Source organism: Dipodomys merriami, unplaced genomic scaffold (genome assembly GCF_024711535.1).
Source record: "Dipodomys merriami isolate MVZ:Mamm:240054 unplaced genomic scaffold, mDipMer1.0.p SCAF_27, whole genome shotgun sequence".
Taxonomy (NCBI): Eukaryota; Metazoa; Chordata; class Mammalia; order Rodentia; family Heteromyidae; genus Dipodomys; species Dipodomys merriami.
In genome coordinates, this window is record NW_027204159.1 from 13,957,976 (window position 1) to 13,983,162 (window position 25,187).

The 25,187-nt window shown below is 41.7% G+C and overlaps 1 protein-coding gene across 10 annotated transcripts in view; it reads right to left on the reverse strand.

The window, feature by feature from the left end:
• Ppp2r2b (protein phosphatase 2 regulatory subunit Bbeta) overlaps positions 1–25,187 on the reverse strand; it is a 437,725-nt gene that overhangs the window by 269,722 nt on the left and 142,816 nt on the right. For 2 of the 10 annotated variants that reach the window (XM_070036327.1, XM_070036323.1), the window contains exon 3: positions 18,882–19,001. The exons of 6 other annotated variants lie outside the window; for them this stretch is intronic. In XM_070036327.1, coding sequence (XP_069892428.1) covers positions 18,882–18,909 — 28 coding nt within the window. In that variant the 5' untranslated portion in view covers positions 18,910–19,001. Of the gene's footprint in view, positions 1–13,362; positions 13,557–13,803; positions 14,069–18,881; positions 19,002–25,187 lie in introns of those variants that run through there. 2 more of the 10 variants (XM_070036319.1, XM_070036324.1) reach the window with 2 other exon arrangements.

Genomic DNA, 25,187 nt, shown 5'->3' on the forward strand with positions numbered 1-25,187 from the left:
AAAGAAGACAGACAGAAAGCAAGCAAGCAAGCAAGCTAAAGATATGGTGTGGATTCATTATTAAAGCAAAAACTCAATATAAACAATGTAAACTGCTAGAGTGGCTGGTAAATTATGATTCAACTATAGAAGGCTATAGAGTATTGTATTTGTTAGGCCAGAACCAAACTAACCTTAGATATGATTATCATTTTACATATAATTCTAGCATTCACCCATTCATCTAGTATAATTTCTCTCTCTCTCTCACACACACATGCAACGCACAAACACACACACATGCACAGACCCTGGAAGAAAATATTAAAGTTATTCATGTTAATTGTGTCTTGAGCTAGAAGTAAATTTGATTTTTTTTCCAACTTTCCTCTATAGTCCAAATATTCATCATTGAGCATATACATTGTTCTCTCATGTCATTCTTGCTTTCCTACTCAGTACTTTTTAAAGATTTACATTCATATGCATTCTTATGTTTAGTTCCTATGTAACTTCCCAACAGAATATATAGCCTTATGACAGTAGAACCAATATCGGGTTATATTCTAGTTGTTTGTTTTGTTTTGGAGACAGTGCCACCCTATGTAACCTTGTATGCAGAATCTTCTGCTTGAGCCCTGTAAACACTATGTGTGTGTTACCACACTAGGATTTTTTAAAAGCACAATGCCTAGGATATCATAAATAGTTTAAGAATGACTGTTGAGTGAATAACTGGAGGACTTTATCAAACATTTGGGTACATTTCTAATCTCCAGCTTATCTCCTCAACTAACAGCCTAGGCTTACCTTTATCTCTAAGTATCACACAAGACTCCATTCTCCAATATGGAAAGTCTCTCCTACCATTCTCTACATCCAACATCCCACTCAACTATTTCTGGCCAGTTAAGCTTACTTGTAGCCCTTACTTGGGCCAGTCACAATTCAATACTTTTGAACTTTTATTGGGTTCTTAATTTTTTAGGATAAAATTCAGCAAATTGGTCCTCTGGCTGCCACCTGATTTTGTAGATAAGTTTTACTAGAACAGTTAGGACAGAAAAAGCCCAAGCTGTTAGTAATCTGGTCTTCTGCTGGACAAGATTTACTGAAACAAAATATTCTCATAAGCAAAAAGAGAGAATACTAAATGTTCATCCTATTAGGTTATTCTAAAGGCACTGTTGATTCCAAAGTAAATGTTAAAAATCAGCATAGAATAAAAATTATTGTAATATACCTAAATTTGTCTTAAGGCAAATTTGTGTCAGAGGTACCTGCCTTAATTTCTGGGTCTGCTGGCTGACTGATGATATGCAGATTATACAACTGCCCCAAACCTATGTTTTATCACCAATGCAGTAGAAATTCAGGTCTTACTTCCCTCATTTCCTCAATAAATGGGTAATAAATGAGTGCTGTTTAACAAGCACTGAACTAAGAGATGAATAGTGGCAGTAAAGACCTTAAAATCTCACCAAATTCAGCTTCAATTGTATACACTTTTGAGAATTGCTATGAGGAATACACACACACACACACACACACACACACACACACACACACACACACACACACACACACCTACATTATACATATAACACAATTTGTAGTTTAGATAGATACAAACTATAGATAGGTGATAGATTATAGGTAGACAGACAATAGACAGATGACAGATAGACGTTAGACATAGATTGCCAGATAGATGATAGAGACAATATGTATAGATATAAGTACTCTATTTCTATATCTATCTATATCCATATTAGATACAAAGCACTTAACCCAATTGTGTTCTCTTGAGAGCTATATTAATATAGTAGCTCTTCTATCTCATACAAGTACACTAGAAGTTCTCTTAACAGACCTCTAATCAGCTAATTCACTGGGTGAAAATGTACCTTGCATTTCCTCTGTAACATGGGCCAATAGCATACTTTGTAAATGAAGTTCATCAGCAGACTGGTGCCTAGCACACAGGGCCAATTATGCTTCTGTCTAGCTGCATGTTTACTGAGAATTGGTGTGTTTGTCCTCACATCTCTTGCTGTTGTTGCCTTAGGTTAGTGTCATGGGAGGGGATGGAAAGAGAATGGTGTGAAAAGAAGAAAAGGATTATTTCATCTGAAAGGAAAGTTGATGCTTCCAAAGGATGGACACCAACTATTGAATTAAATCTTATAGACTAATTGGAAAACAATCATAGAAATCTGTAATAAGATTGCTTGTGGGATGTCTAATCTCTCACTCTATCCCAAGTAAATAAACATTGGACATGGTTTTTTTTTAAATATCATTTGGGTGTTATTTGTGCAAGAAAAACAAATTAACCCACAATCATCAGATAAAGCACTATTTATTAATTAGGCTTTGGACCAACATTAATGAATATGGGAGGGCAGGGATGGTAAGGGGAAACAAAGGAGGAGGCAACAATACTTGATAAGGAATGTACTCATTACCTTGCTCATGTAATTATAACCCCTCTGTATGGTATTTTCACATTAAAAAAACTTATTAATAGAAAATGAATACTGTTTAAAATGTGTGTCATTATTTTTTTGTTTTAACTATTTCAAATGCAGTCAGCCATGGGTCTCAAATGCATGGAGGTGAGGGGGATTCTTCTGTGTTTTATAATCCTCACATTTAAGGGACAACATGCTGCTACATCCCCTGTCATATTTTTTAATGAGTATTTTATTGTAAAAATACTGTACAGAAGGGTAACAGTTACACGAGCAAGGTAATGAGTCTATTTCTTATCAAGCATTGTTGCCTCCTCCTTTGTTTTTCCCCTACCATTCCTACCTCCCATCTCCACTATACTCTCCCCGCCCCCCCCCCCGCCAAAGTTGTAAAGTTCATTTTTTGACATAATGACTTGTACATCTCATTGTTGCAATGGGTCCACCTGTATCCCTATTTAAACGATTTGTTTTTTCCCTTCCCCTCCACAAATTATACCGACATCAAATACAGTGAAAGCAGGGGTTATACTGTGGGGGAGGGACATACAAAGCAAAAAAGAAATCATCTTATAAATGTGTTAGAAACAATAGCAAGAAAGAAAAAAACCACTTGTGTCCTTGTTGCTGAGAAACATCCACCAAAATGGTATAAGCAATCTAAGGCCACAGAAGTAAAATCCACCTGAGCTGAGCAAGATCCAGGTGGGCTCTGACTCCCCCACCCAGGCCACCTCATGAGAAGGCGGAGGTCCACACAGCACTGCCTGGCTCACATGGGGACTTGCGTTGGGACCACAGTGCCCCCCCCCATAGTCAGGGAGATATCTGAGACAACAGTACAGTCTAAAGAGTTCAGTCCACTCCTCAGCATTTCCCATACAGCACCTGGCAATAAATGCTTATTTCGGGTTGATGAGTTTTCTTCTCTACTCAGTAACAGTGGGGGGGAGGGCAGTAATTGAGGCTGTGCTTGAGGCTTTATAAACCTCTGTTTGGTTTGTGGGGGTGGGGATGCTATTGTGCCTGTCAGATCAAGTCGTGGAGAGCTTAGTTCCATGACTGGCACTTGCTTCTCCCCTGTCAGTGCAGCAAGATGAGCAGCACTCTGCGCAGCAGATGGTTATTTGTTCCACCAGCCACCTTTGCTGCATCGCCGCTTCACTCCAGCCCAGGACCATCTCCAGTATTCATGCTGTAAGGCAGCTCCTGCCAAGAATTTTGCCAAATGGCTTCTTTCAAAGTCATGGGCTGCCCAGACAGCCTGGCTCCTCCATCTGCAGCAGCTTTTGGCAAAGAGATGGTTCTCTCCTTGGCTCCGCCTCTTGGCTGCACCACAGCTTTCTTGCCAGAAGAATGATCTGATCCTTCAGTAAGTACAGTCAGACCTGGAATTCTGGGGCCCTTAAGAGACTCTATCCATGTTCCCCGAATCCCACTCCCAAGTGCAAGGTCCAGGTCAGAACACACCAGAGACCCCGCTGGTTACCTATAGAAATGTAAAAAATGGAAAAAGCTACAGAGAGCATGGCTCCCCTCCCCAACCTTCAATCTCATGATTAGTAGATTAGGAACTGGAAGCTCAGAGAGCAAAAGTGACTCATTATAGTGGTGAGTCTGAGAATTCTGCCCATGGCTTCTGATGTGTATTTCACATCACCACTTTCTCCTTGTTCATTTTTGAACCCTCCATCAAAACTGAACCTTTTGTCTAGATATTGATTTAAAAGAGTATTGCTTTAGAAAAGCAAATTGATTTTTCCTTTGTGTCCACATCATAACTTTAGTGTTTTTGTTGTTGTTGTTGATGTCTGAGGTTTGAACTCAGGGCCTGGATGCTTCCTCTGAGCTTTTGTGCTCAAGGTTAGTGCTCTAGCTCCAACTTGTGTGTGTGTGTGTATGTGTGTGTGTGTGTGTGTGTGTGTGTGTATCTTCACACACTAAATTGGACTGCTTGCTCAAGAATATGGAGTTTAGAACTGGATGTCACTAGTGCTTAACTGTTGGCTAATCATTTCATTCTGCTGAAATGTTTCGTTTAAAGAGAAAAAAGAACAGCATCAGCCTACAGCATTGTGAGGGATAAATGAGACAATACTTTTAGGACCAAAGCCTGTCCTTGGCACACAGAAAGTCCTTCTCAACTGCCATCAATCATTCTTGCTTATTCTATTTTATTTGTTCTGTAGGGAGAAATCAAACCTAGGTTAAGCCTAGGTTTGAGCTACATTCCCAGCCTTCATTCTTACTTATTGACACTAAAATCCACAACAGCTGGGCACTGGTGTTTTATGCCTGTAATCCTAGCTATTCAGGAGGCTGAGATCTGAGGTTTGAGATTCAAAGACATCTTGGGCAGAAAAATCTCCAACATTTTTTATCTCCAATTAACTAGTAAAAAAAAAAAAACACCATAAGTAGAGATGTGGCTCAGGTGACAGACTGCCAGACTTGAATGAAAAAGTCAAGTAAGACCATGAGACCCCAAGTTCAAGCCCCAGAACTGGCACAAAATAAAATAAAACCCACAATTGTTTTAGTAGACACAATACTATGCACATAGTAGCAGGAATGATGCTAGATAGTTTTCTGTTTCTACATTAGGAAATTCAGGCTCTCAGCTCTTGTGGCTAACAAAGTTACATAAATCATTAGAGAATCAGAGGTTTCTTCTTACTATTCTACTTAGAATAGCAACCTGCATCTTTTAAGGTGATAAAATCAGAAAGGAGAATGTTTGAACAAAAAACAGATTATATATAGTACTATGATATAGAAATATATATTTATATCATATAAATTGACGGCTAATCACTGTAGCATCTTACGTAATATAAAAGCTGGAAAAGATGATCAAATCGCCAGGGGACAACAAAACAAATTGTGGGTACAGTCATAACACAGGATATACTGCATACTCAGAAAGCAGACAGATGTAAGGGTTGATCTTTAAGACATATCAAGTGGGAGTAAAAACAAAGTACAAATAAATTAGGAAGTGTGTGCCTATTTATATAGCCACGCTCTCTCCCTCATGATGCACATTCTAGCTAGCAGACCCCAGCTTTCCCCAAGGTAAACCCTGCCCATACCCATCTAAACTCCACACTTCCTATTGGAGCTTACATACAGAAACCACCCCCCTTCATTTCATTATTTTATTTATTTAGTTAATTGGTTATTACAAGCAATCAACTCTTTTTTCTTCTAAGACACAGAACTCAAGAGTCTCGTCCCCTTGTCTCATTGCCCCTAACAGCTCTTTTTCCAATGAAACCAGTGGATAAAAACTGGTTTTCTATGTATTCTACATGTGCATATCTATTGTGAATAGTCCTAACTCTTAGTAAGAACTCAGGGTTCCTGGGTTATGGATGCCAAAGCTCATAGTAGCCTGTTCAAAACAATCTGTGCTTTCAACGGATGAGTTACATCTGAACTGACTTCCAGCCAGATGCTAGAGTTCTCCTGCAAAGGCTGAAAGAAATCTGGTAGGGAAGATGACAAGTCGGATGAAAGCAAAGTCATCTTGTCATCAGTGGCGATTGAGGGAAACAGGAAGTAGTTCTGGCTTTTTGCAAGGAGGCCTCAGATACCTCTTCACTTCTGTGAAGAGATGCATTTACCATCCAATAGCCACCGCTGTCCACTCCTTTTGCTGTGGCCCAGACAGTGGTAGGAACTGACATCATCCCTGGGGAATGGGTATCAAGATGGCCCGGCGAGACTCTCAGCTTGTGAACTGCTTTGCCAATGGGATGAGTAACACAGAAGAGGGTAATTTAAAACGCTACCTAGTTATCACAGCTTCGGTGCTCAACTCCACGAGTACTTCCTTTGCTTATGAAAGAGTATATCCAATCTACAGGAAAACATCAGCTAAGGAGTGCAGTGAGAGACTGGACTAGGTGAGGGAATTTAGTTCCTTCCTGATTAGATGATAGGAAAGGCCAGGAAAAGATGGATGTAGTAAATTTAGCAGAGCATCAAGGACATCAAGGCGATATCTCACCTGCAATATCCTTAACGCGTTCTCACAAAGAGCGAGAGATCAGGTACCTAGAGTCCAGGCTATTCTGGGCTCTGATTGGGCTATTTCACTTAAAATCAGTATGTTTGCAATACAGGTGTATTGACTATACATGTTTCTCTGTTTCTTTGTAAGGTAGAATATTTTATTCTGAAAAATGGGACCAATATGTGACCATTCTCTCAGTTGTTGCAGGAGATTAGACGAATAATCATATGACAAAATACCTAGAAAAATACCTGTAACATAGACATTACTTACAATATCTCAGTTGTCTTCCTTCAGCTAAATGTCTAAGTTGGACCTTTAGTTTCTTAAATGCAAATGCCAGAGTCTAGGAATGTCAGTCTACAGCTGTGCTCTTTTCACAGAAAATTACCAATATTTTGACAGGACAGGCCTAATATTATTCACCCCAGGTTCATCAGTGCATTTCTGACCAGCACTCATAAAAGAGCTTGGGATTGCCCCTTGGGACCTTGATTCTAATAATGAATACTTGCTAGTGATTTTCAATGCACTCTGGTTATTATGTTGAGTAGCAGAACATTTCCAGTCCCCAGAAAGGTCATTTACAATAGTATAAGGCAGCTTCTTCCCACCTTCCATTTCAGGTTTCTCTGAGAGCTTGAAGACTCATCCATATGCATTGCAATACTAGGATCTAATATTTGCATACAGATACCAAAGCAACTCAAGGAACCAGAGGCAGCTCTCCATCTAAGGACACAACCTCCTTTTATTTCTCCACTGCTTTTCCAGAAACTTCATATTAGAAGCCATTGTCATGCATCTTGCCAGACTTATTCATCCTAGCTTTCCATTTTCTTGAGCATGTGGGTTGGGGGAGGGGATGGGACCTTCACTTCCTCCCTAGTGTTACTCCAATTTCAAGCTCAACACATCTAAGACTGGATTCTTCCTATTTTACCACATTGCTAAGAAATGTCCAAATATCATCATTTGAGTGATTTTAGTAGATAGCTAATTGTGGTTACCAAGATGCTTATGAAGTAGTTTTTGTTCCAATTTCTTTACCCCTAAAGCCAAGATCAGTTTCTTTGTAATGTCTCACTCATTCCTTCAAATTTTGCTCTAGAATGTTCTTTCCCTAAGCATCTCATTTATTCTCATAGTTTTAAATACCTTTAATCCACTGTGTGATGTCCAATCCCAATTTTATATGTCATTTCTAGGACTTTCTTTTAAGCAAATGCCTACTCTGGAGAGCTACGGTGACACCAGATGTCTCACAGGTCCTGTAGTCAATTTCCAAAGCCTGCTTACCGTTTCCCTGATAAATCCTCTCATTCTTATGGAAAAATCCTGGGATTCATACTTGACAAAACCTTTGCCATTTACACCCAACTCAGCACTTTAAATAAGTTTGTCATAGTTGCAGTCTTTCTCTATGCAATTCTTTCTCTCCATCTTCACTACTACCACCAGCCAAGGTTGCCACAGCACTGTCTCCTGGTTATCTCTTCCACTTTCATTCTTATTCATTTCACACTCCTCAGCCCTCTAATTTCACCTTACACAGCAGCCAGACTGAGTTCTTAAAAAACAAACAAAAACAAAGCAACAAAACAAAGAAACACCTTGCCATGTGTTGGTAGCTCATGTTTGTAATCCTAGGTCCTCAGAAGGCTGAGGTCTGAGGATCATGGTTCGAAGCCATCCTGGGTAAGAAAGTCTGTGAGACTCCTATCTCCAATTAAAAAGCTGAAAGTGGAGTTGTAACTCAAGTGTTAGAATGCTACCTTGAGCAAAAAAACCTTAGGGATAGTGCTCAGGCCCTGAGTTCAAGTCCCAAGACCAGCACACACACCACACACACACACACACACACACACACACACACACACACACACACACACACACACACACACACACACACACACACACACACACAGACTTTATCACGTTTCTCCTTTCATCAAAATTCTTTAATGGCTTTTGATCGCATCTTTGGATAAATTCCAAATTCCTTGTGGTCAATGAGGTTCAACATGATTTGGTCCCTAAATATCTCTCAGCCTCTTTTTACCCCAACATTAAAAAAATTTTCAAGCAGGCAGACAATTTACTGAGCCAAAGAGGCTTACACCTGTAATCCCAGCTATTGGGAAAGTGGGAATTGGGAGGATAGTTGGGAAAAATATTAGTAGGTTCCCTATCTCAATAAAGAAAAAAGGAGGATTAAAGTCCAAGCCAGCCCTACAAAAACTGAGTCTATCTTAAAAATAGAACTAAAAGGCTGGGGAAATGTCTCAAGTGGTAGAGCCTCTGCCTAGAAAGAAGGTGGCTCTGAGTTGGAACCCTAGTATAGTGAATATCTATAGATCACTTGGAATTTTTCATTTATATATATATGTGTTATCATATTACTATCACCATTTCCTCCCACTAATTATTCTAAATTAAACTACAGGCTCCAGTCTAATTTTATTTCTTTTCACTCTTCCTCCATAGTCACCTTTCTTAATCTCTTCTTAATGCAAAACTGCTCCTTTAATTCTCAACTTAAACTATAGTGGGAGATACTTTCCCTGAAACTTATTTAAACTATACCCCCTTTTCCATGTTATATCTATATTCTCAAGGCACATAGACCTTTCCCGAATATCACATAACACAATGTATAGTTACTTGTTTACTTGCAAAATTATTTGTTCTATGTCTCTACTTTCCCTGCTAGATGGAAAGCTCCCTGAAGACAGAGACCAGGTCCCTATTGGAATGTGCTGTGTCAACTTTGCAAAAAAGACTATTGATATGAGTAGAAGGAATTAAAGGCAAAACCAATCAGTGATTTAGTTTTGGTGCTGGGGATGAAGCTTAGGCCTTCCTTACAGCTGATAAGGACTCTACCACTGAGAGACAATCATTCGCCTTCAATCCATAGCTTAAAAAAGTTAGCTTGTTTTTCCTTTACTATGTGCACACAGGACAATTCATTAAGGACTCTGAAGAAGGATGGAACTTACTTGTGGCCAAGAACTAGCAAGTACATTAAGGAAATTACTAAATGACAAGATCCATTGCTAGTGAATAAGTAAAAGAGGACTGTGGGGGCTTTTTAGTGACCACTTATCTACCTCCAATGTCCCGTCCCCTCAAGGCCATCTCAATCAATCAACATACAGTCTAAATCTCAATCAACATACAGAGAAAGAAAGATTGCATGTTTATTATGTAACAGCACAAGTGATAGTGGTGGAAAGGAATGCCAGTAGCTATAGTTTGTTGAGCACTGATCTTTTTTGTTTTGATTTTGTTGAGATATGCTCCCAGCTTATTATTTTATTATCATATTTAATTTAATTTTATATTTATAGTGTCTTGCCTAGGCTGGCCTGGAACTCTCATCTTCAAGCCCTGGCTCCTGTAGCTGGGATTACAGGCAACCACCACCACACCTGGCTTTGGAGTCTGATTTGTATTAGATAATATCCCTAGTGATTTCTCCATATCAAAACATTCTTCTTAAGATACTGTTTCCATTTTATAGCCAAAGAAACTGAGAGCAGAATAGTTATTTTTAAAACATTACATTTATGTGACTATTCTTGTCCCTGCTTGAAAATGTGAGATTAACCTAGAAAACGCCTGTTATGGAGAGAGGGTTTTAGGGAGATCTTACAGAAACCTAAAAATACAGGGGGAAAAATATCCACACATAGATGAGAGAGATTTGACAAATGAATCCTTGCCTAAGAAACCTTGAGCCTCTTGTTTCAAAAGGCCAATGGAACTATCAGGTTGATAGTTTGTAGTCATTCCAACTCCCTATATAGCCCCAAACAGACATTTGTAAATTATCTCTTGAAAGAATTCTACTCCAGATACACTTAAAACCTTTGCGATCTTTCTGGTAGAAGCGGATAGTTAAAGGGGGACCAGGCAGCACAGAACTTCATAAAAGCACATGAGCTTCAGACAATCTTGAGTCTGAAGATTACATTATCACTGCATCGTGACCTTGGTAAATTATTAACATCTCCTGGCCTAGGTTGCATCAGTGAGTACCCCACTTAACAGGGTTTGGATATAAATGTTACAATAGAAAGGACTCAGCATAGAGCTTGGAACACTGAAAATACCCAAAGGTGTTAACTTTAGGAAAGGAGAAATGATAGGAAAAGGTGGAGGAAGGCAATACATTTAATACCCAAAATTTAAAAAAATCATTGGAAATATGTTAACATCTTTAAGCAAATGTGCAACCAGCCTTCTTTTTTTTGAAAGAAAAGGAGAAAGAGATGCTTAGCTGGATAAACATGCCTGCAGCTAGCACTTACAATGCAAATTGAGCTTAGAGTCCTTCACACTAACTACACAGCAAAACCCTTTCAGCTTTAAATAGCATACTGCAGTGTGAAATGATCTGAGCAAAGGGAAGAGGAAAAAAAAATCAGAGACAAATGTGAAGGAGAATTTAGGAAAAAACAAAATCCAGCCTGTTGTATCCGCACAGGTAGGAAGAAAATATAGAACCATTCAAGGAAATAGAAAAATAAAGTCAGGTCTCAGTCAATAGGGTAATGAGCTCAAACACAGAAGGGGGAAGAGAATGTGGGGGAAGAGATCACAGGGATCAGGATCTGAGGCTTGCCAAAGGCATGGAAGTGTTTCCTCAGGTGTTCACCTGAAGGGGGGGGTGTTCTCCCTCACTGGCCAGTATAACCTCATGGATGTCCCCTGCTACAAATAGGTCAAGACCCATAGAACTTCTTGCTGGTATTTATGTAATGTGAGTTCATTTTTTTTTCTTTTCCATACCTTTATCAGGATTAAAGAAAGATCTGAGAGGCTACTTTTTTTTACATAGCAGAAAAAATATAAAGCCACAAAAGAAGAATAAACATAAGTATTTGGAAGCAATAAGGAATGAAAACTTTTTAAATTCATTTCTTTTTACCCTGAGCCCTACTACTTCTTTGGCAAGTTCTCTTCCACTTGAGCCACACCTCCAGCTCTTGATTTCTTTTCCTTTACCTTTCTTGCATTCTTCAATTTAACAACTTATCAATTTATGGGTACAACGTCTCTTGATCAAATCATACTCCTATACACATGGCCCCAATTTGGCCATCTTCTCAGCTCAGTAAGTGTCCTTTGCCTGGATAATGTAATACAGAACAAAACAGAAGAACAGTCATCCTCTTGCTTTGTGGTCATAAACAGTTTTCCCCAAGGCCAATTTCTCTGGTGGGTGTCATCTTTAGACAGGGTTAGTCATAGCTCTCTGGTCCCTGACAAAGCACCACTTACAATTCAAATTAGCAGATAAACACAAACAGCAAGTAAGGTGCTCAATATGAGCTGTATACAGAAAAAGCCTCTTGCTTATAATGCTGTGGACATCTTGGGCTTGATGCTCTCCAGTAGGGGGGGGGGGGGTGGAACGGAGAATCTATTTTTCCACAGCATTGGGTGTTCTTCCTATCCTAAACTTCCAGAGATATTTATGGAAGATGATGCCACCTTTACCCCCAGATGGTATATTCTTTTTATATTCTCTAGAGCTTAAACTTTTACCCATCCCCATCACATTTCTCCAATAACCTATTGATTTGATTAGACATTACACAAATGTTAGCCCTCAAGCCTAAGAATAATCTTCATATATGCTTTGTACAATCTTCCTAAACCCCTTTCACACCTATTTTCTCCTGAGGATACTGCCCTATGATCATGCAAGACTTTACATGTGTGGCCATGGCTAACGGCCTGCAGGTAGAATGTGAAGCAAAAATGCAAAAGTTTTCTCATTTAAATAAAATGTCTGCAGTCGCTGCGGACACGCGCGCGCGCACACATACACACACACACACACACACACACACACACACACACACACACACACAGAATGAGAACGAGATCCACCTGCTGACTTCTCTTTCCCTGCCTGCCTGCACAGCACTCCTGCTAATGTCAGAACAAGCTGGTCGAGAGAGAGAAGGAGAGAGGGCGGGGAGGGAGAGGGAAGGAGAGGGAGAGAGGGAGAGAGAGAGAGAGAGAGAGAGAGAGAGAGAGAGAGAGAGAGAGAGAGAGAGAGAGAGAGAGAGAGAGAGAGAGAGAGAGAGAGAGGACAATTCCACCTCTTGGCAAAGCTCAGCTTGCTGAACCTCTCGCTTTCTGCTGGTTGTTGATTCAGCAGAAACTACTGCTGCAGAATTCATAATGGTGATTTTAAAGGCCCCACCGATCGCGTAGCCCGCCGCACGTGTCAGCCTTGTTCACTCGCCGCTGGAACACCATTTCCCCAGCTACCTTTTTTTCCCCCCTTCTTCTTTTAATTTCTTGCTCATTGACTTGCAAGGGGGGGGGGTAGGAAGGGGCTCGCCCTTTTTGCGAAGGGCCTTTTGGGGGTTCGATTGTCTGAGCAGGTGACCTGGAGCCAGAGAGAGCTAGATAGGAGAAGGGGCAGGAAATGAAACCATGCCTTCCCTGCAAACCGCGGAGACACGACCTCGCTGTGCTCGGGGAGGGTCCGAGTGGACCCCTTCCCTTCTTCTCTTCCTCCAAGCCTCACTGGGAGTATCTTAGGGCGAGGTTTATTTGCCTGCCCAGGACCATCGGTCTGGCAGGGAGCCGCGCCCTGAAAAGCCTAATCCCTTAGGGCCCTGGTAACTCCCCGGGGCGCCGGGTCCACCTGCTGCTGAAGGCTGGGCTCGCCTGGCAGAGTCCGGCTGGAGGTGCGGCGCCCGGGCAGCTGCCCGGAGAACCAAGCCCGGGGCCCCGCCCCAGCCCCAGGGCCCTAAGCGGAGTCCGGGCCCCTGAGCCCCGGAGCTGCCCAAAGCGCAACCCACAGCGATCCGCAACTTGCAACCCGGCCCCAGCGGCGGAATGCGGCCGGGCTGGCGGCGTTACCTTCGGTCGCATAGCTGTGGTCGCGCAGGAAACTGTTGTTGATTTTGCGGGTATCAATGTCCTCCTCCATTGACAGCAGGCTTACTTGCGTGGGAACCAGAAGCCGGCAGACAAGTATCCATGATCCCTCCCCGCAGCCAGCCTCACAGGAGAGGGGGGCAGGGGAGCCGGTGGGACTGCACCATGGTCCGAGCCTGAGGAGGAGACGGGGAGGCGGAGAGAGAGAAAAATAAAGATAAAAACCCGGCCAGGGAGCTGTCAGCTTCCTCCGCTCGGGCTCTCCGAGGCTGCGGCGGCTCCTCCCGCGCGCCGTGCGCTCACTTCAGCTCCAATTCCCAGCGAAGATGCGGCTGCGCCTGCCCGCGCCGCCTCCGGGTGCCGAGATGCGCGGTGCCCCGAGGGGTCGGGTCCCGCCCGTCCGCCCGCCCGGGAGGCGCTCACCAGCCAGGCTCACGAGATGCCCAACAGGTTCCTGTGGTTGGCAGCCGCTCCGAACGGCGAAAAGGAAATATCAAAAATCAAAATCGAGATCCCGCCTGGCCCGGGGAAGATCGGGCAGCCGCGACAAAATGGTGCCTCTCCGGACGCAGGCTGCAGTGGCGCGATGGCAGGGGCAGGATCCGGGCTGGCCTGGTGGGGATGCGGGTGCGGGTCCCGCGGGAGGGCGGCTCCGGCGGGCGGGGGGCCGGGGACGCCGGCGGGGAGCTGGGCAGGGCGCTGCGGCCGGCGCCAGCGCACTCGCCCTCACCCGCACGCGCGCACTCGCCGCCGCCGCGGCTGCTGCTGCTGCTGCTGCTGCTGCTGTTGCTGCTGCTGCTGCTGCTCGCGCTGCAGGATCTGGAGGCGGCTGGTGCATTCAAGGCGAGGCTCCTCCCAGCCGCGTCAGCAGCCCTGGGACTCGGCCCCCAGCCGCCGTGGTGGCCTGGGCAGCGGCTGCGGCGGCTCGCTGCGGCACTGGGGCGCACGCAGCCGCGAACCCGCCCCATGGGCAGCAATGGGAGCTAGCTTGAAAGTGCCCCAGACCCACAGAGACGTCGGGGCTGCGTCTAGGTAGCCCTCAATCACCACCCCCTCCCAATCGCTCAACTGCCTTTCTCGGGACACCTTGCACCTACGGGGTCGGAGGTGGGGGCGCGGAGAAGCAGACTACTTTGGGATAGGTTCGAAGTCTCATTTATTTGCTCATCCCTATAGGACGCATTGGGGTCCCCTGTGGATGAAAAAGGGCCAGGCCTGGAACTCGACGCCGCAGAAAGGGTGCAGACAGTGGAAAGAAAGGCTGATCCCATCTTAGCCTCGGTGCCAGAGTAGAATGGAGATGGGGGGTGGGGTAGGGTAGCGGAACTTCCCAACTGCAATCATAAACAATTCCAGAGTGTGAACATCTCACTGAAGGTAGCTGCTGCGTTCAGCAAAGCTTCCAGAGGTGCACAGGCCGAGGCGAGCACACGGTTGAGCCTGAGCTGAGTTGGGATCTGGTGGGTATTCGCATGCATTCGGAAGATGTCTCCTTCTCCTTCGCCCTTGCACCTTGGTGTTGAACTAACAGCTGTGGATCCTCGGTTCCTTTCCACTGGTACAGGAACGCCCTCTGCTAGTCCTCAATAAGGAAGGCACGTTGAAGCCTGAGGGAGCCCTGGGCCCACAGAGAACCCCTACTACACCGAGGGACTTGCACGAATCCAATGAGCGCAGTGTTTAAGGCCTGTCTTCTTACTTCAACCACAAGGACAATACAGACTTCCTTCCCTCCCCCTCATCCCCCTCACATTTCCTTAAATTGCAAATCCTGCATTTGAAAGAAAATGAGATCATTATTGTTATGAAACAAACAACCCAAATCATTTAATGAAGCAAACCCAAATTGCTAGAAAGCCAATTTGGAAGAAAAGAAAAGAAAAGATATATCCCTGGTTTCCTGTTGTAGAAGGTGTTCATTTCAGTGGGTGTCACTGTAACATCAGCGAAAAGTCTTGCTCAGTTGAGCTTCATGAGTTTAGCTGGATGAGCCCAGAGGGACCTGGAAGTTAATTATATACATACAATGCTTCGGCTAACACAATTTAGGAAGTATTTGAAGTTCAAAAAAATGGGAAAAACAAGTCCTTAATGGAGGTTGGGAATTGCCATTCGATTGCCAAGAAGAATTAGATGCTTCTGACAGGTGGAATTCAGAAAGTGACTTGCATTTCCCAGGGAAGAGAGAGTAGAGGTATTTCTTGATGTAATTTTGGAGAGAAAAATTCGGCTTCCAGTAGCTCTCATTTTAATCTTCATCTAGAGGTAAAATCTAACATATTTGTATGATATTTGTCCAAAATCTACATGAGAGATTTAAGAAATAGATCAAGACCAGGGCAAGTTGATGAATCCATTTTAGTTTTCCTTATCTTGCTTGGCTCTTCTGTATGATGATCTGTGTGTGTGACTCAGGCATCAAGACTTCATTGTGTGTAGGTTCACAGTCTCGTTTCTCTTGGAGACTGGTATTTAGCGGAAGGGAAAAGAAGGGCAAAATCCAAGCTCATTTCTTTGTGTGTCAAAGTGATAAGAAGATTGGTCACCTTCAGTTGGAACAACCATAGGTTATGGCAGCAGGCCTTGGGATAGGATGGCAAATTCTCTCGTTTCCCTAAAACACAGCTTGGATTGGAACAGAGGCTTGTGATGAATCAAATAAGGTTGGGTTTATTGGCCAAGCTGAGATGGAGGAATTTTCCACTGTAACCAATGGCAGAAATGCCTGTCCCATAAATCCATACTGTAGGGCTACTAAAATTTCCTTTTCTCAAGTCTCCCCAAATTATTCCTCCATTTATTCAAAAAGACTCAAGTTCTGAGAAGCCAAATGAGATAGATTTTCTTTCATAAAGTAGCCTTCCATGTTTCTATGCTATGATTTTTTTCTTTTCTTTTTCCTATGAGCAATGAGCAATGAGCTCCTCCAACTAAAACCAAGATGGAAACATGCCATTGAAGGTGTATGCACGGTAAATGTCAGATTGTGCAATGCTGGCACTGTAAAGCGTCATACGGACTAATCCTCGGAGGACTTATTGATCCATTCTTCCATACATCAAATATTTCCCCAAAGCATCTGGCACTGCCCCCATACTATTCCCCATGCCCTTCCTCCTATTTTAGGCATTATGTAACTTCTACATTATTCCTATTTTCTTTCAGACATTTTATGACCACACCACGGTTCCTACTTCTAATACTAATTTCTGTTCCCACAACATTTTACAGTTGTTTTCATGATCTATGTTATTTTACAGCATTTGTTGAGTTATCATTGTCAAATACTTTCATTATATTCTCAATAATAAGTGCCTGCCAGTTTGTAGATGCTTAATTTTATTTGTTGAATGGAAATAAATGTTTCTTGAGTGGATAGGTCACTGAATTTCTTTAGTAAGATTTAGTAAAGTTTTATGCCTTTATCCTCACTAAAATTCATGCAAAATTTATATATTGTGAGCCTGAAATTTTCTAGCTTATAACTCCTACTCTTACTGAAATAATTGTCCTATTCATTACAGTCTATATTTATGCCAAAATTTTTACAAGATTGTTCTAGACACAGAGCATACAGCTAATACAAAATGAGTACTTTCCTTTACAGAAGTTAAATTCTATCATCTAGTTCAAAGAACTTGAGTTTTCTTAGTGAAGTAACAGATGCATCATAAAATAACAGATCATTGTCTAGTGTTAAGATATCAGACAAAGCTAATTTCCTGCCACTCATGATTGTGTTCTCAAACAAGTTACAAGCTCTCTTTCTCAGACATGGGTTTTCTAACCTATAGATTAGAGAGGATAGCATCTATTTCAGAAAGTTACTGGGAGGATTAAATGAGATGGTGCATGGTGAACATACATTGCTGTTATTCTGAGGGTTTACTTTCCTTGCCACCAGCCAAATCAAATAATCAATTCAACAAATATTCTCAGACACTATGTCAAACACTACCAAGGAACTGTAGATATTCAGCACCATGAATGCAGTTGATGTCTGGTTAGCTCAGCTCTGATGGAATTTACAGTTTATGTAAAGGGGGCCACAGCCTACAATGGGTGCAGCAGAGGACACTCTGAATGGCTGACCTAATTCAGGCTGGTGCTTTACACAGAAAGAGCCAATTACAAATACATGGCCTTCTTAAGTTACCCAATTCAGCATGACAGCATGTGCACACATTCTTTTTCTATCACCCTTGTCATGGGCCCCCTCCCCCAAGGTTCACCAGTTACCCCCCCTTCCACTCCCCCCTCCCCCCGCCGTTAGGCTAGCTCATCCTGTCCACTTAGCACATTAAACATCTAGAATTTTATTAAAACCTTTGACCTGAGTCAGTTTAGAGATTTTTAATCTAGGTTTTAGGTGCCAGTCCTGGTTTGTGTCCCAGCTCAGATATTTAACAGTATTTTTTCTTGACCTTTGGCTCACTGTATTTATAAACCAGAAGAGAACAAAGACAGCTACTTTACAGGATTGTTGGGTGGCTTCAGAAACAATGTAAGGAAAGTGCTTAGTCCAGACTTGGCCCAGAGCCAGGCATGAATGAAAGGAAGGTTCTTTCTCCTGACAGTGCTTCATGGACATCTCCATGTGCAGAGAACTGGGAGATGCACTTCAACTCAATCATCCATGTGTGCAAAAATGACCTAGAAACACGAGTATTAACAACCTATCCATGTCTTAATGAACAACTAGAAACTGCATACATGAAAAGTTACCATCAAGGAAGAAGCCCTTTGTAACCCATGGAGATGTATGCAAATAGAAAGAATGACAATTACTCTATTGTTTGTTTTTTAATCTTACCTGTAGGCAGATCTAGCCCCATTTTCCCAGGAAGGAATCACACAGAATTCCTCCATAGGAGCACTGATCACAAATACACAACCCTCTCTGAGGTAGTTCATCTGCTGACCACCCAGAAGCTGACCTCTCAAATTGCTAGCAAGTTAGCCATTCTTTCTTCCACATGCGACAACATGTCGTACCAAAAGACAAGTGATCCTGCGACATGACATTTAACTTAGAAAAGAAAACTAAACCTCTTTGCCTTCACAGTGGCTCCGATGGATTTTTATGAGAAAAGGCCCTCTTGATAAACTTAGGTTAACAAGATGATGTGTTGGCCATGAGAGTTGCTTATGCAGACTGCTTTCAGGGACATCAGGTTGGCACCTCAAAATCTGAAATCTGCTATGAGAAGATATTTCTGCTATGAGAAGGTATTTCTCATGGAAAGAGTATAGTTGTTATTGTTGTTGTTGTTGTTAACAAACTGTAGAAATCAAGATTTTTTTTTTTAAGTTTGAGAGCTAGGTTTTAAAGAAATACTAGCACATTGGTCAAAACACATTGTTTAATGACATCTTTCCACTTGTCCCTATCAGCGGTGCGAAGCCCCCCACTACTCTTTTCCTCACTGAGTCAGTTCTAGAACATTCTATCAGCCAACCAAACTTCTGCCATAATATGAAATAACTCTGAAAAATCCTACCTTTCTCATGATGCTTTTCCATATTCATCAGAGGAAATCTGATGCTTTGGCCCCTTCCAGGCTGGTTATGAAATAGTCATGGTAGGCTTGTGAGTATCTGGTCCCACAAGGTTCCTAGACCTGACAATGTAAGGAATGTTAGGTCATCCCCACTCTCAAGGATTCATTCTTCTCTACTGTTCAGGATTTTCTTTGTCAGCTTACTCTTTCCTTTGCTTTGCCTAAATGTAATCCAAAAACATCCCCTGTACTAGATTCCTGGATAGCTCTTCTACTTGAGTAGTTTGGGATACTGATGTAATGGGAGGAAAGGCACAAAACCCCTGAAAGAAAACAGCATTGGGTACTTTTTCCTTTGGAATTTGATCTAAGGCTCTCCTACCTAGGTAGTTTAACTTTGCATTATACATGATCTGATGAGGTACAGGTAATGATTTCTAAAACCAGTTTAGCAATACTCAGAGGTATCATCTAGTGCATGATTCTGTTGTAAGGTTTTTAGCATAATTAAAAACAAGGTATATTGAGAAATAGTTTCCACGGTGCTTTTTTTCATTTTTCAGTCATTCAGCATTTATTTTCAGTCATCTAAAAGACATCATAGAAAAGTTATATACCCTTATATATTATTCCAGTTGCTTTACCTATGATATCTCTGAATACAAAAGTCAAAGTCTGAAGTTGATCTGGAAGTGGTATTCAAGTCTACTTTCTTGGAAAGAGTTGGGCTATAAAACTGCCCTGAAATGGAAGCAATTCCCAAAGACACTTCCCCCAGAGCATCAGGCCTGCAGGCACTAGTGAGTGGTACATACCATCATTCAATGATAGCTGAAATGGAACCTGAAATGGTCCAATATGGTAGTTCATGTGAAGCTAAGAAAAGCTAAACTAGTTTCTGTGCTGAACACATTGACTTAATCCTTAACTGCACCCCATATTTTGGAAATTTCTTAAAAGATGTGATTGTGGCATTTTACAAGTTCACTTCTGCCTGGAACTGCTTTTTGATGCCAAATCCTGAGCAGTAATGTTTTACTGAACCCCCTATGGAAAGCTCCAGGCCTGCCTGCATTTTTTTCGTTTGCCATCTATTGTTAGTAATCATCTAGAATACTATAAGAAAGGTGAGAAAGTCGCTTCCAAAATCCAAAGTTTTTAACAAAATAATAAGAACAAAACCACATTATAGAGCTTATTCAATGAAAATAATTGTGGAGAGGGTAGGTGAATGCCGTCATAATATTCAATGTGCATAAGTGAAAATGCAACCAGTTAACTTGAGGAAATGGGTGGGGTTGGGAGAGATGGAGAACAATGAAAGTCATGACATTGATGGAGGTGGTTTATCTACATAAACAAACATGGTGAATTGGAATCTCTCTATACAGCTACTTAAAGGTAATTAAAAGAAATAATCATTGATATAGGCAAAATTTTATCCATAAGATGATTTCTTTATTTCTTTCCTCTTTGTTTCCTTTCCTCTCTTTCTGTCTTCCTTTTAAATAATTTCAGAAATCAGATTCACTCTTTTGTAAATATACCAAAACATCATCTATACAAATTTAGATTGAGCATAGTCACAGTATATTATCAAAACAGTAACATTTATTTGTTGGTCAATAAGCAAAGGTTGGTCTGCCTCACCCAGAATATTAAACAAAATCGATTCCAAATCTGGTGTTAAAGCAAAAAACTGGAAACTAGATTGTTAAAAGAATCTGACAACTGGCATTTCATTCTTATGTTCTTATGTCCTTGGTCACCCCAGGTGCCCAGTGATGGCTAAACCTCCATGAAGTTATTTCTCAGAGCATTCTATATAATCATGAAAAAAACACTAGTGATTAGGCAAATTTTGGGACAAAATTTCTATTTTAGAAGATTCTCACACATTGGGAAGTTATACATTATTAGCATAAACTATCATTACATTGATTTTTAATAGGTAACACTTGATAAGCCCTTGTTATGTGGGAGATGCTGTGCAAAGGGCTTACTTGTATTATCTCTTTCAATCCTAAGAACAGCTCCTAGGATAAGTACTATAAGCATCTCCATTTTACAGAAGAGTTTAATAATACACCCAAAAGCAAAAAAAAAAAAAATGGCTCTTAACCATGATCTGTTTGTCTATATATAGACCATGTGCTTAAATACTATACATTAGGAATGTGCGGGTGTGTGCCTGTGTGCATGTACACATACTGGGTTTAGGTTGAAATCACAAAGAGAATTACTCTGAAGTCTTTCTCTAACCACTCAACAATTGTTTTTATTTGTCCCATCAGAGAGATGAATATGCTGTCAGTTAAAAATTACTACTGTTAAATGGTGCTGGCAAAATTGGTTAACTACTTGTAGAAAACTAAAGCTAGATCCTTAGATATCACCCTGCACCAGAATCAACTCCAAATGGATCAAAGACCTCGGAGTCAAAGCAGACACTCTGAAAACATTACAGGATGGAATAGGAGAAACCTTAGGTCTCCTTGGCACAGGCCAAAATTTTCTTAATAGAGACCCAGAAACACAACAAATCAAAGAAAGGTTGGACAAATGGGATTGCATGAAATTGCAGAGCTTCTGCATGGCAAAGGACATAGCTAGCAAGATCAATAGAAAGCCCACAGATTGTGAGAAGATCTTCACTAGCCATACAACGGACAAGGGTCTCATATCTAAAATATACTTGGAACTCAAAAAATTAACAACAAATCCTCAAAGAAACAACTGCCCAATAAATAAGTGGGCTAAAGACTTAAAGAGAAACTTCTCTGAAGAGGAAAGAAGGATGGCCAATAGACACATGAAGAAATGCTCAACCTCCCTAGCCATAAAAGAAATGCAAATCAAAACAACATTGAGATACCACCTCACTCCAGTTAGAATGGCAAAAATCAAGAACTCTAATAACAGATGCTGGAGGGGATGTGGACAGAAGGGAACCTTATTGCATTGTTGGTGGGAGTGTAAACTTGTTCAACCACTTTGGAAAGCAGTATTGAGGTTCCTCAAAAGACTCCACATAGAGCTCCCTTATGACCCAGCAATCCCACTTTTGGGCATTTACCCAAATGTTTACAAACAAGACCACACTAAGGCTACCAGCATGACTGTTTATTGCAGCATTAGTTACTATAGCTAAGATATGGAACCAACCCAGATTCCCCTCAGTAGATGACTGGATCAAAAAAATGTGGTATATATAGATATACAATGGAATTCTATGCCTCCATCAGAAAGAATGACATTGTCCCATTTGTTAGGAAATGGAAAGGCTTGGAAAAAATTATATTAAGTGAAGTAAGCCAGGCCCAAAGAAACATAGGTCCTATGGTTTCCCTTATTTGCAATATCTAGTATATGTCTGAGTCAAGCAGAAAAGGTCAGATAAGGTGATGTTAGGGAAATGAACCCTAAGATATATATTCAAATGTTTTTTTTTCTTTCATGCGATTGTTTCTAACACATTTATAAGATTATTTCTTTTTTGCTTTGTATGTCCCTCCCCCACAGTATAACCCATGCTTTCACTGTATTTGATGTAGGTATAATTTGTGGAGGGGAAGGGGAAAAACAAATCCTTTAAATAGGTATACAGGTGGACCCATTGCAACAATGATCTCATTGTTATGTCAAAAACGAACTTCACAACTTTGGTGGGGGGGTAGGGGGGAGCGGGGAGGATTGGGGGGGGGCCGGGGAGGAGGAGGATGGGAAGGGATGGGAAGGGGAAACAAAGGAGGAGGCTACAATGCTTGATAAGAAATGTACTCATTATCTTGCCCATGTAATTGTAACCCCTTTGTACAGTATTTTCACAATAAAAAAATGTCCTAAAAAATAAATAAAGTGTTTAGAGCATAGGGAAAAAAATTACTACTGTTAGGATGGAGGTCTAGTTTAAGTGATTCCAAAGTCAAGTTAAGCAACACTCATTTGATGAACCTCAAAACCATTCCAAGTTATACAAACTGAACATGAAAACATAGAGACATTGTTCTTATAGATAGGAATAAGAGTCGAACCTAATTTGCTTTTCCTCCTAAAGCCAGGTAGCTGAATGGGAAGAATAACAATGACCCAGATTCTTCTAAGAATACTAAGATGGCCCCTTGTAATCCTCTGTAAGATGTAAAATATTATTCAGTCACTGGAATGGCAACCACTCTAATAGATTGACTGTTTTGTTCAACACCTATGGCTTCAGTTTTAGAAAGAGGAAGAAGCCACATAGCCAGATGTCACAGCCATAAAAAGAGTTTTCATAGCTGGGCATCTGGACTCAATTATGACCATTCAAGGTGAATACACTTAAAAGTACAGGTCCCAGCATCTAGAAGAAGTATCAGTCGTCTTTTAGAGTTGGTTAGAGAATAGTGTATTCTGTGACTACAGGATCTGGAGATGGGTTTCTGAGGGAATTATGGAATGAAATGCTGCATTGCCTTTAGGACATCTGAGTAGACAGTGTATGTATCGTTGAGCAGTGCTCACTCTCATGTTCCCAGTGATTCCTGGCCACCACTCTTCAATTCTCCTGCTCCCCAGCAAAGCTCCCATGACTGTTTGCTGGCTGCTTCTCATGACTGGTGTCTAACATATAACCACCACAGAGGTCCATATTCTCTTGGTTCTCTATCCACTATCCCGCCTCCATTCTCACAGTCTAGCACTTACATGACAATGTAACTCCAAATCTGAACTTTGAACATAGAACTTTCTTCTGAATTCCAGATGAATGTCAGTAGCCAAGCTGACATTTCCTGGGGCATCTACAAAGCCTCTCCATCACTAATGCTGCCCCAGCCATGCCTATTTCACCTTCCTACCCGTGGATTCCTCTCTTTTCCTTCTAGTCTGCCTGCAAACCTTCCTCCTGTATAATTGACACTTCCTCATTCCTCCACTGCTACGGCCACACTGCTCACATGACCCTCTCTCACCAAGACCATTTCAACAGTATTTGGTCTCTCCTTTGGCAGCCAGCACCCACAGAGTAGTTTCATGTGGCAGACCAAATGATATCCTTATTGCTCATCAAAAATAACAAGAACACGCTAACTCTAGGTCTTTTGCCTCTGTTTTCTTCTCCGTCCTGGTTGTTTGACTTTGGAAACCAGCAAAGCTTTTAGCACTTCACTTCTTCAGGAGTCTGCTTTAGTAAGAACATTTCAGGGATACTTTCCTTGAGCACTTTGTGTAATATAGAAGCCTACCACTCCCTACCATCACTCTCTGTTCTCAACCTGATGGAGCCTGGAGATGGAGCTAGCTAAAATAGAGCAACCACTTGACTTAGGCCAGGAGTTTTGGGTAACACAATTATCAATCGACCAGGAGGCTGAATTCAATTATTTGGCAGCCAACCAACCAACCAAGCAAAGAATCAACCGTTCAGTCAATCTATGCAACAGAGCTCCAGTAAAAAGTCTCAACGCTAGGCTCAGCCTCTTTGGTTGATGATAGTCTGAACATATTATCATCCATCTACCGCAGGAGGGTAATTCATATAGAAGACCATAATGGAGGTCTGTGTAAGTCTGGAACATTTCCAGACTCTTCTCAATGCACCTCTGCCTTTGGTTGATCCTAATTTGTAGCCACAGAGTAGAATATCCTTCAGTGAGTTCTGCAAGTCCTTCAAACACGTGATTGAAACTGAGCAGCTGTGGAATCCCTCATGTTTGTGGTGGGTGTCAGAAGTGAGGGTGATTGTGAAGACTCTCAAACTTAGCAGCTTGGCTAACACTGGATAGTGCTAAACATCCATTGGACAAAGTCCAAAGTAAAAGCCAAGTTTAGAGATCATTAAGTTCTGGCCCTTCATTTTACTGATGAGGAAACTGAAGATTAGGGAATGGAAGTTACTTTCCCATACTACCTGGTGATTTAGCCACACACTTGGGGCCTACCATCCTCTATCCTGGTTCCCAAAGCAGTTACTACACCCTCTCCCCCAAGGACTGGCATTAGCTCTTGCTTGGGATATACATCCCTTTCCCTTAAGAGGACTAGAAGGAAGATACTGTAAGATTAAATTAGGTAATTCCCAATGTATTACATTAGCCCAGGGAAGGAATTACCACTCTCTTTCAAAAGTCACGGAGGACAGTTCTGGACAAAACTATAAAGTAACAGAATTCTTCTTCTTCTTTCTTTTTCTACTTTATTTCTGCTTTTCTGCTCTGTTGTTGGCCAGAAATGCATTAAGGAGGGGCTGCATCCGAGCTCCTGACCACAGCTGTAGAGTTCTGGGTAAGAACCTTCTACTCAATGAGCAATAGCTCTCACCATCCA